At 41.7% G+C, this 15,632-nt stretch overlaps 2 protein-coding genes across 2 annotated transcripts in view; both read right to left on the bottom strand.

Annotated features, from left to right (window-relative positions):
• Positions 1-450: 450 nt before the first annotated feature.
• Positions 451-4,865, bottom strand: LOC131348121 (adapter molecule crk-like). Its single transcript, XM_058382756.1, has 3 exons — positions 4,352-4,865; positions 2,138-2,712; positions 451-1,102 (listed from the first exon to the last, which is right to left on the bottom strand). The coding sequence occupies exons 1-3, from the start codon at positions 4,569-4,571 to the stop codon at positions 968-970; spliced, it is 930 nt and encodes a 309-aa protein (XP_058238739.1). The 5' UTR covers positions 4,572-4,865; the 3' UTR covers positions 451-967.
• A 139-nt stretch (positions 4,866-5,004) lies between these two features.
• Positions 5,005-15,632, bottom strand: part of LOC131348119 (leucine-rich repeat-containing protein 75A-like) — a 32,357-nt gene continuing 21,729 nt past the window's right edge. Inside the window, exon 4 of the mRNA XM_058382755.1 lies at positions 5,005-14,665. Within this exon, the coding sequence (XP_058238738.1) occupies positions 14,179-14,665 (487 nt within the window). The 3' untranslated portion in view covers positions 5,005-14,178. The remainder of the gene's footprint in view (positions 14,666-15,632) is intronic.

Below are 15,632 nucleotides of genomic sequence, written 5' to 3'. Positions count from 1 at the left end.
AGTTATGTGGCAGTGGATGGGCGTGGTCAGAAATTATGCAAGGCTGGATGGGCGTGGTCAGGAATTCTGTGGGAGTGGATGGGCGTGGCCAGAAATTCTGTGAGAGTGGATGGGAGTGGATGAAGTTAACACTATCGTTTCATGAACATGTGTGTGCAAATGAAGTTTTCTACATTGTCTGCCTTTGGTACTAAAGTTAATTAGAAAAGGGCAGAAACAGGAGAGATGGGTGTGTGTAAAAAAAAAAAAAGAAGTAAATAAGTATCACGAGTTCATCAAAAACATCTTGGAATGTGAAGTCCCAACATCTCCTGAGGAATTCCATTCTTCCCTTTGAAACAAGTTCTTATTAGCAAACAGATATCCCGAAAGAATCCTGTGGAAATGCATCGAGTCAGGAATGAAAAAAGAAAAATGGTAAAATACTAACGTGACAAAAATTCTTGAAGACAAAAATCAAAAGTAGGTCATGAAAATAGGAAGAAATCGATCATGTAATGGCACATGTACATATTTTTCACTCATCATCATAGTTTCCGTATCTCAGTACAGGAGGTGACTGATAGAGTTGGCACCACACCAGGACGTCGCTCTAGGCGTTGGCAGTCGAACCGAGGCTTTGTATTTCAGATGGGAAAGGACTGTAGCAGTCGAGCTCTTCGTCCAAGCATTCCTACTGCACATGAACTCGTTCACCAGGCACTGTTACGACTAATCTGTACCCACCTGTGACTTTGTGTAGCGCAGATGTGTATACACACTCTATTGTTTAATGACAGTGTGTTAAGTGAAGCTTGATATTGATGAGTGTTTGCAGTGTGGGGATCGTCCAGTACTGATGTGGCCAGGTCGGGTTTTTAGATTTTGAATCTTAGAGAAGGAGGGTGGGGAAAAACAACAAAAAAAATAAAGAATAAAAACAGGGTGGGTGTAGAGAACTGTAGCAGTGTGTGTGTTTGTGTGTGTCTCAGCTTTCGTCCATAGGCTGTTGCGGGTCGACCAGACGGATATGTGTGAAGGGGAAGTGGCCTTTCTTGCCCTTGCACTCGCCTTCCCACTGGCCATTCACGTTGATCTTTGTTACCGTCACAATGTCGCCAACCTGCAAACACACACACACACACACACACACAGTTTCACAGCTGCTTAATGGAGTCCACGTGAACATAATAGTAGAAGGTGAATACTAAAATTATAGCCACATACACTACTCATTTTAGGTTGAGACAGATCAGATCGGTCACTAAACGGTCAGACTTTGAAAATCAGCAGCAGCAAAAACATGTACAGGCTCTCGTTGTCAGTTCTGCCTTTTGTACCACTACAGCTTGTAGCTACAATCTACACAGACCAACACACGCTCCTTTCACACCCCGTCATTTTACCATTCTTTTAGATGGTGCGCTGTTATTTTTTTTATTTAATTAAAAGCCATTAAACTGAAATGATTGTTTTAAAAATAATCAAATTAGTGTGTGTAACAAACAAATAAAGAATATAAACATGACAGCAAATTTATACGATTTGAATAAGGGTTACGTTCGTTAATTACGCATGAATTTACACACACTCAGGAGCATTTTTGTCTGAAATGGCTGAGTTTCTTGCATAAATGAACAATTCGGAAATAAACCAGTTCATATCCAACCTGATAACTGAAGCCCAGTGTAAGGGATTTTAAGGAAAAGACCTTCGCAAAGATGACTATATTCAATTCATTTGTATAGCCCTTTTAACAATGGTGTCAAAGCAGCTTTACAGAAGAATAGAAACATAGAGGGAAAGTTAGCTATTTTATCCCTAATTTATCCCTAATGAGCAAGCCTGAGGCGACTGTGGCAAGGAAACACTCCCTGAGATCATATGAAGAAGAAACCTTGAGAGGAACCAGATTCAGAAGGGAACCTCATCCTCATTTGGGAGACACTGGAGAGTAACTAATGTAAATGTAAATAATGTCGTTTCTACAACAGCAACCAAGAGCCCTTGAGAAACTATATTTAATATATGTATAAATAAAAGGCAAAGACACTGTCTGATCATTTATACTACAGACAAATCCTCTACGCATCCATGCTGGAAACATGGGGGAAAAACAGCATATACCTTGAAATAAAGGTGAAGGCAGTAGGCATACCTCAAGTGCGAGAGCAGTCTTGTCATATGCATTGGGCACCCTCCTCTGGACGACCCTGGCGATCACAGGCCCGTTCTGGAGATTGGGCAGTGGCGTGTTGACCACAGGGTGGGCGTAGTCCAGCTTGCCAGGAACCAAAGCTCCATTGTCATCCAGCGAACCGACAGCAGACACCACCTGCCCTACTGGACCCCCTCCTACAGAAGTCGGCGAGGCAGGTCTGAATTTCTCTACATAGGGCACGGGGATCAAGCCTTTGCGTCCCTCTGCATTCTGAGCGCTCCACCATTGCTCCTCAGTCTTCTCGATCACACGCAGTATGTCGCCTTTGCGAAACGGCAGGTCCTCGTCGTCATTGCCTGGGAAGTCAAAGAGCGCGCGCACGTACTCAGGCTCGTCCTGCCTCGCCGGGGCACCGGTGGACACCGGCCCGCTCAGGCTGGCGTGCTTGGAACGTGCCGTGACGGGTTCGATGAGCGTCGTGGTGTCTAGGTAGTGGATTTTGTAGAACTCCAGCAGGCCGGGGAGTGTGTCGAATTCCTGGTCGCCGATCCGGAATCGAGATTGAGCCACACCTGTTTATCATGCCGATAAGGGAGGGAGAACGTTAGAACGTGAATTATAAACTGGTTCATGACAAAAAAATGGGAGGTAGACTTATTTTTGGGGCTAGATTTAAAGGTAACAAAAAGGATGGGAAAAGGTTCTAAACTTGCATCCAAGCATTGTTATTCATCAAGAATCAAAAGAAATTGAAAGCGTTGATTCATCCAGAAATAAAAGTACTATATTCAAATATATACACAGGCACAAGACAGCCTCGATCTAAACAAACAGTCCATGGTTGTTGAGCTCACTGTTATGCATGAGATAAAGATGTACACACACACACACCTAGCTTAACAGTCACCCTGACTCTGTGTCACCCAAACCATTCATCCTTGGCACAGCACTCAGCACCTCACACTTCCGCCTGGAAATTCCACTTCTCCGCCCATCCACGATGAGATCTGCAAGCTCCGACTTAACGCCAGTGCAAGACAACTAAGACTTCCTGCTCTGATTCTCACATGTATACGGACAGTGAGTCATTACTGACAAAAATGTGTGAGTCTGAACTAGTTCTAGCCGCTTTAGACGATACACCATGCTCCTTTTCCATGGTTTGGAAACTTTCAAGAGTGTGTTTTAATAAAAAATGGCTTGTATAAACTAATCGGCCACACCCTTCTGTGGAGCCGTGTCTGGTTCAGGGAGCTAATGCTGATGCAGGGTTTTTTTTTAACCAAAGGCACAAATCCATACAGAATTCAGTCCTATGTATTGAAAATATTAAAGCAGCCACATATAGAGACTTGTAACACTAAAAGGAGATTATTTTGCTAAATAAACTAGCACTAATTTCCTTAAATGATATAAAAAAAAATTGTACATGGGGCTTTAAATGAATGATGATGAACTAGACTAGACTCAACGAGACAGACAGTAGTATTCAATTCTCTAATTAATGGCTAGTTTTATATATTGTTTAATATTTAGAAGTCTTTAATAAAAGACGACAAACTGTCCAGTAAAGTGAAGAAGTTTTGCCTTAAAAAAAAAAAAAAAAAAAAAGACCTGGGAGTCGTTCTGAAATTGACTCCACATCCGATTCCAGGTGATTCGAGTCGATTCCACGAGTCAATTCAACAATGGAGTCGATTTTCAATTTTTTTTTTAAAAAAAACACAAAGAAAGGGCATTGCTAACTTAAAAAAAAATAAACAAGATATATTAGACAGATTTCATTTAAAAGTTTTTAGACGTATTAAAAAAAATAAGCAAATCTGCGCATTTTGTGATTAGTGCAGTTCAGATATTCAATCCTAACAACCATTCAAACCTAACAATCTAGGGCAATACACGCCTGTCAGGTTATGGAGGGAAAGTACCTTTTTTTCCCTTTGTTTGCATAAACCTTACAGTCTAAAAGTTTTGCTTAACTTATATAAATTTTATACTATTTGTGTGGCGTCTTTCAAACAGCGTGCACGCGCCAATGAGTCGACTCTCCATTCCCAATGCCTGGAATTGAAGAATCGATTATTTTTTTGGAGGATTCACTTCCCAGCCCACTTGCTAGCTATCGACTCAACGCAGGAAAAAAAAAAGTTAGCTAGCTAGAACTCGAGATTATATTAAGTCGGAAAATGAATACAGTGATGAGAGTCTTACCTGTTCCAGACTGTCGGTTGTTGCTAGCGCTGTTGATGATATAATGCGAGACTCTGGAGTTTTCCGACACGGAGAGCACATAGTCCCCTTTGCTGGTGGTCGAGTCTCTGACCAAGAACGTCCCGTGTCTCTGACCCTGCAGCAACAATACAGCGTCTTTACGGTCCATGGGTCCCCAATACCAGCTATCACGATCCTCGGCGTCAAAATGGCCAGCCATGGCTGAATTCAGTCCTACCCAAGGGTTTTTAATCCAGGCCTCGCTTCGCCCTCACTCCTGTCCGTGATCCGGACTCAACTCATACAAAAACTTTGGCTCCCACAGAAAGCTCCTGCTCGGAAAACACAAAACAGCATCGGGCCGCTTCACTCAACCACTTTTTTTTAAAAAAGGTTTTGCTCAGAAAGCATCAGCAAATAACTTGCACAGTAGTTTTTTCTTCTTTAAACCAACTTCTTTGTAAAAAAAAAAAAAATATATAACCAGTTTCGGTCAACACATCCAACCCTCTAAGTGAAATGGCGGACGTTGAGAAAGCGTTTGACCTCACAGACAGGATGTGACGTCGTAGTGTCTGTGTGAAACTAAGAACGCAGTCAGAACCATCGGCCATACATATAAGGTCCCAGTCACTTTTAATATAATATTAATTATTATTCAATTGTTCTTCTTGGTGTGCGATAAGCAGGAAGAGTATTTTATTTTTCTATAATCGATAATCGTAGATCACTAACAAACGTTGTCATATTCGTTATAACCTAGTTATTATTTTGTTATGACGTTTATTGTGGTCAGCCTAATTAGTTGAACTTGGATTGGATCGGTAATATCAGAGTTGCTTGTGTTTTTCTCATAGGTTGTTTTTTTTTTATAAAACTCAAATGGTAATAAAGCTAGGAAAGGAGCTCATAAACAAACTTTTTTACTCGACATGTAGTTCTATAAATGTAAAGTTTGGGAATAAAATCCTGTAATGGCTTCACTAAATAATGTGTTTGAATAGTATGAATATGTTCATATGTTAAATCTGTCACATGATTCATCTGGGAATTATTCTGGACTGAGGCTCTGGTATGAGAAGCCCTGCTATGCTAGGGTGCAGTTCTAACACCAGGTCAAAAGGTGGTAGTCTTTTACAATAAAACTGTGGCTGGAACCTACAAGAAGTTACATACCATGGTGTACTGTTTTAGTTTATGGTGTATATGACCATAAGATTTGTATGTGCTTGCTGAACATCTCATTCCAGATTTAATCCACCTTTAGGGAATGATTTCTGGGAAATCCTTTCTCTAGATCTCTAGATTTGATGCGACTTGGAGGATGACAACGACCTCCTAATTAATACACACATTAACATTCTACATATACTGTATGTGCATCGCACTGCTCCAGCTGTGACTGTAGAAAGGACATTGTTCATAATAACTCTCCCGTGTTTATAATATCTTATAATCACACTTGATGGGGTCACCCAAATGACGATGAGGTTCCCTTTTGAGTCTGGTTCCTCTCATAGCATCTAAGGGAGTTTTTTCCTTGCCACAGTTGCCTCAGGCTCGCTCACTAGGTATGATTTTGTCTAACATTAATCTAGGACTTTTGTACTATGTTTCTTATGTTCTGTAAAGCTGCTTTGAGAAAACGTCCATTGTTAAAAGTGCTATACTGATAAAATTGAATTGATTTTGTGGCTGTAGGGATTAGTGATGTCAGGCACTGATGTTGGGTTAGAAGGTCTGGGGTTCAGTCGGTGGTCCACTTCAACTCAATGGTGTTCATTGAGATGGAGGTCAGGGCTTTGTGCTGGACACTCTGCACCATCCTTGGCAGAGCATGTCTTCTCGGAGCTCGCTTTGTGCAAAGGGGCAGGGGCAATGCTACAGCATACAAAGGTATCCTGTACTAATGTGTGCTTCCAAAGTTTGTTGAAAAAGATCTACATATGGGTGGTGAGGTGTGCACAAACTTTTGGCCCTATAGGTATGGTTTATATACCATCAAATTGGTCATAATACTTTATGCATTGTTGTTATCTGCTCAGGTCTCAATTTGTTTTTTGTTTTCTTTTATAGAAATAGCCTTTATTTATCACATATACATTACAGCACAGTGAAATCCTTTCTTCGCATATCCCATCCTTGGAGGTTGGGGTCAGAGCGCATGCTGAATATTCCAGATGGTATTAACAACTGATCTGGGATCAGTGTGTCATGGTGTGTGTGTGTGTGTTTTCACATCACAGCATCTCTTCATGTCACAGAAAAACATTCATTCATTCATCTTCATTGACTGCTTTATCCTGGTCAGGATGGCTAAGGCTGGATCCGGATCCAAGACCAAGCCTGAGGTCCTTGAGATCTTTCTAAAATCTTCAGTCATTCCTTCACGATTATCTCTGCAAATAAAATCACCTTATTTTCACCCACTAGCACTCATGATGGACATGATCGTGATGTAAAAGTTGCTTTTGAAAAATCCTTTCATATGGACTCTGGAGGCTCTGATTAAGTCGAAGAGGGCTGTAAAAAAAATTTTTTTCCCCTTCTCTCTCACATGGTGCTTCATTAGCGAGTCTGTCTGGGGATCGGGAGACTGATGGGGAGTGCCTCAGTGCTTCACACACTCATCACTAACTATAGATATTCTGCCATGCATGCCAGCAGCTCATTCCCTCCAGGCCTTCTTCACAGTCTGTCACTAAAATCTCAGCATGGATACAAGAATGATGAAAACGAGGCCCTAAACACCCCAAAACACACACTAACAAGTGACCGACTTCACCGTGAATTGATTAGTTCAGCATCACTACATACCGTATTATACGTTCATTTAAAAAGACTGCAGTTACAGTCATGTTTATAGTGTAAATAATGTGTTTGTGGATTTAACTCAACATCTCACCCGTTCTTGGATGAAACCGCTAGTTAAAAAGCTAACAAAACAATCAAGTTTGTGGCTTGAATGTGCTGAAAATCATAAAACAGATTAAAGTCGTGCTTATTTAATATTATTGGAAGGAGTCAGTGTAGCAGGCAGAAGTAAAGCTGTTCCCTTTAAGCCTTCAACTTTTCAGACATGAGAAAAATCCGCTGGACAGAAGACCTTTGTGGTTTCTTAGGAAGATGACAAGCTACTTTTTTTTTAACATCAAGAGGAAGAGAGAGAAAAAAAGACACGCTGGTTAGTGTGTGTGTGAGTGAGAGAGAGAGAGAGATGGCAAGTGAAAGAGAGAGTTAAGAAGGGAGGTAGGGATGGAGGAAGAGGAGAGAGCATGAGAGTGAGATGGCAAGTGGGAGAAAGAAAGCAGGGGCGAGAGAGGGGGAGAGAGATGGCAAGTTGGTGGAAGAGAGAGGGAGAGTGAGAGTTAGAGGGGAGGGAGAGAAGGAGGGAAAAGAAAGAGCATGAGAGAGAGATGGCAAGTCTGGGAAAGACAGGGAGAGAGAGAGTTAGAGGGGAGGGAGGGATAGAGAAAGAAGAGAAGGAGAGAGAGAGAGAGAGAGAGAGAGAGAGAGAAAGAGAGCATGAGAGTGAGATGGCAAGTGGGAGAAAGAAAGCAGGGGCGAGAGAGGGGGAGAGAGATGGCAAGTTGGTGAAAGAGAGAGGGAGCGTGAGAGTTAGAGGGGAGGGAGGGATGGAGGAAGAGGAGAGAGCATGAGAAAGAGATGGCAAGTCGGGGAAAGACAGGGAGAGAGAAAGTTAGAGAAAGAAGAGAAGGGGAGAGAGAGAGAGAGAGAGAGAGAGAGAGAGAGATGGCAAGTGGGTAAGCGGCAAGTGAAAGAGAGAAGGAGAGAAAGTTTAGAAGGAAGGGAGGGAGGGATAGAGGCAGAAGAGAGAGAGAGAGAGAGAGAGAGAGAGATGACAAGTGGGTGAAAGAGAGAGGGAGAGAGAATTAGAGGGGTGGAAGGGATGGAGGAAGAGGAAAGAGCATGAGAGAGAGAGAGACAGAGAGAGGATAGTAAGAGCAATAAAGGAAAGACAGAGGATGAGGAAAGCAGAGAGAGAGAAAAAAATAGAAAGTCAGAAAACAAAGAGAGAAAATGGAATGAATCAGAAGGTTGAGATGAGGGGGGAAAAGAAAGAAGAAGAGAGAGATGAGAAAGAAAGAGAGGACGAGAGGGAGAGAAGGTGGAGAAAGGGAGAGAGAGAGGAAAGTGAGAGGGGGAGGAGAGAGCGAGAGAGAGAGAGGGAGAAAGGGAATGAGAGAGACTGAGGGGGAGAAAGAGAATGATGGAGGAGAGAGAGAGAGTGAGCGAGCGATAAAGAGAAAAGAGGGATTTTTTGATAATACCAAATAATTAGGCTGTACGGATGTTTATTATAAATCAAATTTAATCTTTAAAGAGTCTTTCATCCAGAACATTCCAAACATTCCACAGCTTTGTCTTGCAGCTTATCCGTTTTCACTCTGAATCAAACAAACACAAATCACAAAGATAAGAACGACGAAGAAAGAGGAACGGATTTGCCGAATACTTGATTGGCTGGATGGAACGAACTCCTCTCCTCCTGTACTGTACATCATTCTCACAGACGATACCACAAGCGGTCCTGCCTGCTACGTGTCGCGTTTCTTTCGCATGCGAGAGTCAGAAGACGAGTCTTCATCCCACACACACTCTGCTAGAAGTAACAACCCAATTAGCAGCTGCTGCAGAAAGTGAATGAATAATTGATGACATCATTTATAATGACTTTGTGCTGGGTAATGGTGGAAACTCTCAGGAGATTACTTCAGACCCTGCAGTCGAAGTCTTCGGGACAACAATGTAGGAGTAGAAGCCAATACCCATTAAAGCTGAGTAATGTGTGTGTGTGTGTGTGTGTGTGTGGTCAAGTCTGAGCTATAGAACAGTTAAACAAGCGTGACACTTCAAACCCGGAGCCTTTGTGGTGGTCAAGTTCAAGAAACATAACATAAAAAAAAACATAAAAAGGCTGGTCGAATTTATGTAATTCAAACGTCGCTAACGTTAACACAATTAACACGTGAGTTACCTAATTACCTAAGTTAAATACTATAATTATCCTGTAGTCCCAACGTCCTGGTGAGATTTCACATCGTAACTGGTTTGTGTTAATACTGTGGGAATCGATGGCACTGGACACGAAATGAAAACCAGTCCTGCCCGCGACGTGTTGTGTTCGGTGTGTCCGTTGCGTATAACAGTCCGAAATCAAGTCTTCAATTCATTCTAGTAATCAGATATTTTAGTGGCGAGCCAGCCAGGAGCTTGGCAGGCTAGTAAAAGACCCAATAACCAGAATTGGGACTGCACAACTAGCATCTTTTAAATATATTTAAAGATGTATAACCATCTTTAAATAAAGCCTAGAGTTCATAAATCAATGAAATCACGGTTCGACGTGATTTGAATTGAGTAACGTTAACACAATTAGCACGTACAGCCGACATGTTATTTGTGTGTGTTTTCAAAGCCATGAATAAAATGAAACCCCAGAGCTTCAACACCTGAGATGAGATTCAAACCTGGTGTTTTCCAACAGACACATAATAACCACTGCACATTGCTATCATGCATGAGTTACCTAATCACCTAAGTTTAATACTATAATTATACTGAGATTTCACATCGTAACTGGTTTGTGTTAATACTGTGGGAATCGATCGCACTGGATACGAAAACGAAAACCAGTCCTGCCGGCTACTGGTTGTGTTCGGTGTGTCCGTTACGTATAAGAGTCCGAAAACAAGTCTTCAATTCATTCTAGTAATCAGATATTATAGTGGCGAGCCAGCCAGGAGCTCAACAGGATAGTAGAAGACCCAATAACCAGAATTGGGACTGCACAACTAGCATCTTTAAAATATATGTAAATATGTATAAACATCTTTAAATGAAGCTTAGTGTTCACAAATCAATGAAATCAACGAAAGTGTTGTAATATTTTCTGTATGTAATATTTTTTTGATCATGATCCTTGTTCTTTGGTGACACACTGGAATGCTGCAATATATCCCTGTATATCTATACGGTATCATAAACACTGGGGGGGGAAAAGGAGGAGAGGTAGAAGTGTGAGCAGTGTCAGCATGGGGTGTGAGTTCTGGCTTTAACAGTTCCTCAACCACACCAGTTCATCATCAGTTTCAGCTAGTGATGTGGGCAGGATGTGTTGGGTTTCACCCCCTAACCCTGCTTGAGTCATTATAATCTTTGTTCCTATAGCTGTATAGCTGGAATTAAAACAGCAACCCTGAACAGGCAGTTACTGAGGATGTGGAAATGAATAACGCAGCATTGGTCTTTGATTTGTCCGAGCTTCATATCTGAGAATCATGAAAGTAAAAACCTCACTTTAATCTCATGTGAGTCTCCCGGTTATGAGACACACCTCTTAACAAAAGTGCTGTGCATTTTATGTTGTTGTTGTTGTTCTTTCAGCTGCTTCCTGTTTGGGGTCACCACAGCGGATCATGTTTCGATTTGCCACAGGTTTTATGCCCTCCCATTTTATCTAGGCTTGGGACCGGCACTGAAAGTTAACTCTTCAGTGGCTAGGGTAGCTCCCTGCCCAGGAATCGAACCCAGGCCACGGCAATGAGAGCACGGGATCCTTCTGCTGGACCACCAGGAGGCTCTATGCAGTGAACTTCTGCACCTCATATATTTTCACATATGGAAAATATTCCATAGATTTATCATGCACTTATGACTTGCCACTGCGAGCTGATATAACACAACTGCAACTTTATTTAATCTTGTGCAAGCCTGTAATGGTGAGATAATATCACAGTTTTGAGTTCGAGTGCGACGTGATGCTTCACGCTCACTAATCTCTCCCTCACACCCCTAACCAAACCACACCAACACCACAATGTTTTTTAAAAATCTGAAACATACTCCAAAGATGGCCAGTTCTTTAGAAACAAATACTCTGGGTTTGTTATTTCCTTCGTTGCTGCATATGCTTGGTTTTGTTCATTCGTAACTGTGAGATAAATCTGCGTAATACATTCTTTTCCATGGCTGAAAAACTATTCAAAGTTTCATAATATTCACATATAAGTAGGTGAAATCCCCACTTAAAAATACCCCCCCCCCTTTTTTTAAGTAAAATGTAGCTTAAATGTAAGTCTATCAAAATATATTTCTTTAATCGTTCTCATCCATTCTGTCACTTAATGTTGGAAAAAGGGTCTGAAAAATGTCATTCATGACTTTCTTTTTTTTTTATTATTACAGCTTCAGCATTTCCTAATGAAAGCTAAAAACCATCATTATTCTGTCAGTAGCTACTGTATAATATGATGCTTCCGAGCTGCTGTGAGTCACCCTGACAGTCCTGCACTAGTAATTCACAGTCAGTGCTGGGTCAAGAGTGTGTCGGGGTGGATATTGGCGAAAAAGTACTCGTATGTCATAATACGTCAGCTCCGATTCGATCACAACCCAGATATGTGGTATAATGTTGAGGAGAAATGGCTAATCAGGTGAGAGAGAGAGAGAGAGAGAGAGAGAGAGAAGCAAGTTTGCATTAGAGCAGAACGTTATGAACAATCTGCTTCCTTTACATTGCAGTCATCATTTTAGTTGACACTTTTCTAGTTTACTTTTAAGAGGAAAAATAAAAATTTTCCTACCATTTCCCACCAAAAATATGTTGGTAGGTATCTGGGTACTCTAAATTGCCCCTAGGTATGAATAAGTGTGTGTGAGATGTCTGATTAAACATCCAGAGAGTACTCCTGCTTCATTCCAAGTGTACTTGTAGGTTGTTATTACTGAAAGGAGAATTAGGAAATATTTGAAGGGTTTGGTTTTAAAATAACGCTGATTTTTTAAAAAGAACATATCACAGAAACCAAAATTATTGCTTAATTAAGAGAGAGAGAGAGAGAGAGAGAGAGACAGAGAGAGAGAGTGAAAGTAAACAAACCCAACAGAGGTCAAAGTGAGTGAATATAATACTATAATAGGAATACAGACTGAAGCCTGAATTAATGTTATCTTTTTTCTTGCAGAACATTTGGCTGGTTAGTGAATGATTGGCAGCGCATTAATCCTCCATCCATCCATCCATCCATCCATCCATTTATTTATTTATTTATTTATTTATTTATCTATCTATCTATCTATCTATCTATCTATCTATCTATCTATCTATCTATCTATCCATCCATCCATCCATCCATCCATCCATCCATCCTCCATCCATCAATCCATTCATTCATTCATCCATCCATCCAACCATTCATCCATCCATCCATCCATCCATCCATCTATCTACTGTAGCACTTATCCTACTCAGGGTTACAGGAAGCCTGGAATCTATCCCAGGTAACTCAAGTGACAAGATGGGGGAGACCCTGGACAGGGTACCAACCCATTACATGGCACACTCTCTCTCTCTCTCTCTCTCTCTCTCTCTCACACACACACACACACACACACTCTCACACACACATTCCAGACAATTTAGACATACCAGTCTGCCTACAATGCGGAATGAAACCAGAGTACCTGGAGGAAACTTAGGAAAAACATGCAACCTCTGAAGGAATCAAAACTCCAACCCTGGATGGGCGAAGCAAAGATGGTAACCACTAAGCCACTGTGTAATCCCAGTACCCTCACTGGGAATTAGCCAGTTGTGATGTGGTTTAGCTTGAAAAGACTACACATTATGCTCCAGCGTTAAATTCTCTGTGAAGGTGTATTAACTTGATGCATGAGATTAAAGAACAATGCAGCACATCCCAGGTTATGATCTTTTCTTCCTCATGTAGCTTGCAATAGCATTTTACTACCAGTGATTCCAAAATGGAATTCCTCTAATGCTTTTATGGACGATTTTATGAGACGCTTTTCTGCTCACCATGGTTGTAAAGAGTGATTATTTGCCTTCCTGTAAGCTCAAAGCTTCTGTCTGTCAAACTCCCAGGAGATCATCTGTTCCTGAAAAACTCAAACCAGCTCATCTGGCAACCAGAACCATGGCACGTCACTGACATCACATTTTTCCTCACTCTGATGATTGATGTGATCATTAACTGAAGCTCTTGACCTGTATCTGCATGATTTTATGTTCTGTGCTGCTGCTACACAACTGTCTGAGTGATTGGATAATTGCACAAATGATCCGGTTTTCCTTTTTAAAGTGGCTGGTGAGTGTATGGTGAACTAGAAGCCGTTTGGGATTTGGTATAACTGAATAAATCCAGTGTGGAAGAATACAAAGATGGCACGTGTTTATGCCCAAGAGGTGTAAAATGAACCATTTGGACGTTATATAAAGAATATATACATGTGAAAGAGTTTATGATGAAAGTTTGTACATTATTGAAGAATCACTCAGGAAAGGATCAGGAAAAAATGCATCCAAAAAAATGATGAGTTTTGCCAGATCTAATTGCTACCCCAAGTACACTGCATGTCCAACGCAGCTGGCCCGATTCAGAAGAATGCCAAATCTGATTACGAAAATCAGCCTCTCACAGTGTGCCCCAGTAGGCAATCCATTATAGTCTTCAATCAACAGGCACATCTAGAAGATACTGAGCTCAATACATATCTTACAAAAATCCCAGACCTGTCCTATTGTCCACTGCAGGACAACCACGAATGCGGTCCAGGGTCGTGTGAGCCCAGGGAGTGCACTGACGTGGGAAATTTGATGAAGGCTACAAGTAAGGATACAAGTCATGTGTAAATTCCTCCATCTGTGCCCAAACGAGACTTGTCCTAAAAGAAAGTCCATTAATAATATGACTCCGCCCATAAACACCTGCAGTGGGATGAAATCCTCATAGCTTGATGGTTCCACTCCCACCCACCACCGTCATCCCCTAACACCAGGAAAATCAGTCTGGATCTTCTCCTACCTCCTCCAATCCTGCAGTCCCATTTGCCCCGCCCCCTGCCCCGCCCCCCTGTTCTGGGTGCTCTTGTATGGTGGGTAAGTTACCCTGTTTCGGACAACGCTTCCGCAGGCTCAGTAGAAAAGCCTGTGGCAAAGAAAAGATGTCCACGTTGTTACCGAGGTCGACCCACGCCAGAGCAGGGAAGCTTCGCGTTTCCTTGAGAGCGTCGGTGAGCTGGCGCAGGACTCCTCGGGTCAGCCGGTTGCCGTTGAGGGCTAGACTCTCCAGAGCAGGCAGAGAGGATAAGGTGGGCAGCAGCGTCAGCAGCGTATCGTCTGTGAGCTCGGTGAAACCCAGCTCGACGCAACGAACACGGGCAGAGTTACGCTGAAGGTGGAGTACCAGGCGTTCTGCGTCACGGCGCGAAAGAGGGAGTCCGGATAAATCCACGGTGCCATCCGGAGACACGGAGAGAACCGCCTTCAGACTGAGAGAGAGAGAGAAGTTTGCATTAGAGTGGAACTTTCTTTTACATTTCAGTTATCATTTTAGTTTGTGGCCCGAAAACCTTTGTCCTTTAAGAGGAAATGCTTTCCTACCATCCCCCTAAAAAATATGTTGGTAGGTATCTGGGTACTCTGAATTGCCCCTAGGTATGAATAAGTGTGTGTGAGATGTCTGGTGATTAAACATCCAGAGAGTACTCCTGCTTCATTTCAAGTGTACTTGTAGGTTGTTATTACTGAAGGGAGAATTAGGAAATGTTTGAAGGGTTTGGATTTAAAATAACGCTAAACATAAAGAACATATCACAGAAAACCAAAATTATTGCTTAATTCTATGTAATGATGAGCGTTCAACATTGTAATACAAACAAAATGAAGACTTTATTCTGTACAGAATGTGGACATGTAAACGTTTTTTCTAACTCACTGTATGTCATGAGAAATATTCTGTACTGTATATTGTACTCTTCTGACATTTCGATTTAAACAATAAAGTTGAACTAAAAGAGACTGTGAAAAAGATGTATAGAGGTGAAAGTAAGAACATTATACAAGCAAGGAGTATAGGAGAGAAAAGCATAAAACGGACAGAAGGAGGAAAAAGGATGTACGTTGTGGGCTGGTGTAGAAGACAGACTCTTTATTTAAAAATGATGTATAAGTTTAATATACAGGGCAATTCAAATGTGTGTGTGTGTGAGACCGACCGAGAGAGAGAGAGAGAGACAGAGAGAGAGAGAGAGAGAGAGAGACAGAGAGAGAGAGAGAGACAGAGAGAGAGAGAGAGAGAGAGAGAGAGAGAGAGAGAGAGAGAGAGACAGAGAGAGAGAAAGCAGGAGCTTGAAGAATATTCAAAAATCAAATATTAACTTAACTGACAGCTTCCCACACATAATAATATAACCAGTTAATATAACACACACACACACACACCTTTCTCTTCACTTA

Source organism: Hemibagrus wyckioides, linkage group LG28, assembly GCF_019097595.1.
Source record: "Hemibagrus wyckioides isolate EC202008001 linkage group LG28, SWU_Hwy_1.0, whole genome shotgun sequence".
NCBI classification, from domain to species: domain Eukaryota; kingdom Metazoa; phylum Chordata; class Actinopteri; order Siluriformes; family Bagridae; genus Hemibagrus; species Hemibagrus wyckioides.
This window is presented reverse-complemented; position numbering and strand designations above follow the sequence as displayed.

Coding starts and splice junctions, on each gene's coding strand:
- LOC131348121 (XM_058382756.1), bottom strand. CDS start 4,571: ATGGCTGGCCATTTTGACGCCGAGGATCGTGATAGCTGGTATTGGGGA. Junction 2,713..4,351: donor CAACCGACAGTCTGGAACAG/GTAAGACTCTCA, acceptor CATGATAAACAG/GTGTGGCTCAATCTCGATTC. Junction 1,103..2,137: donor AGACTGCTCTCGCACTTGAG/GTATGCCTACTG, acceptor GTGTGTTTGCAG/GTTGGCGACATTGTGACGGT.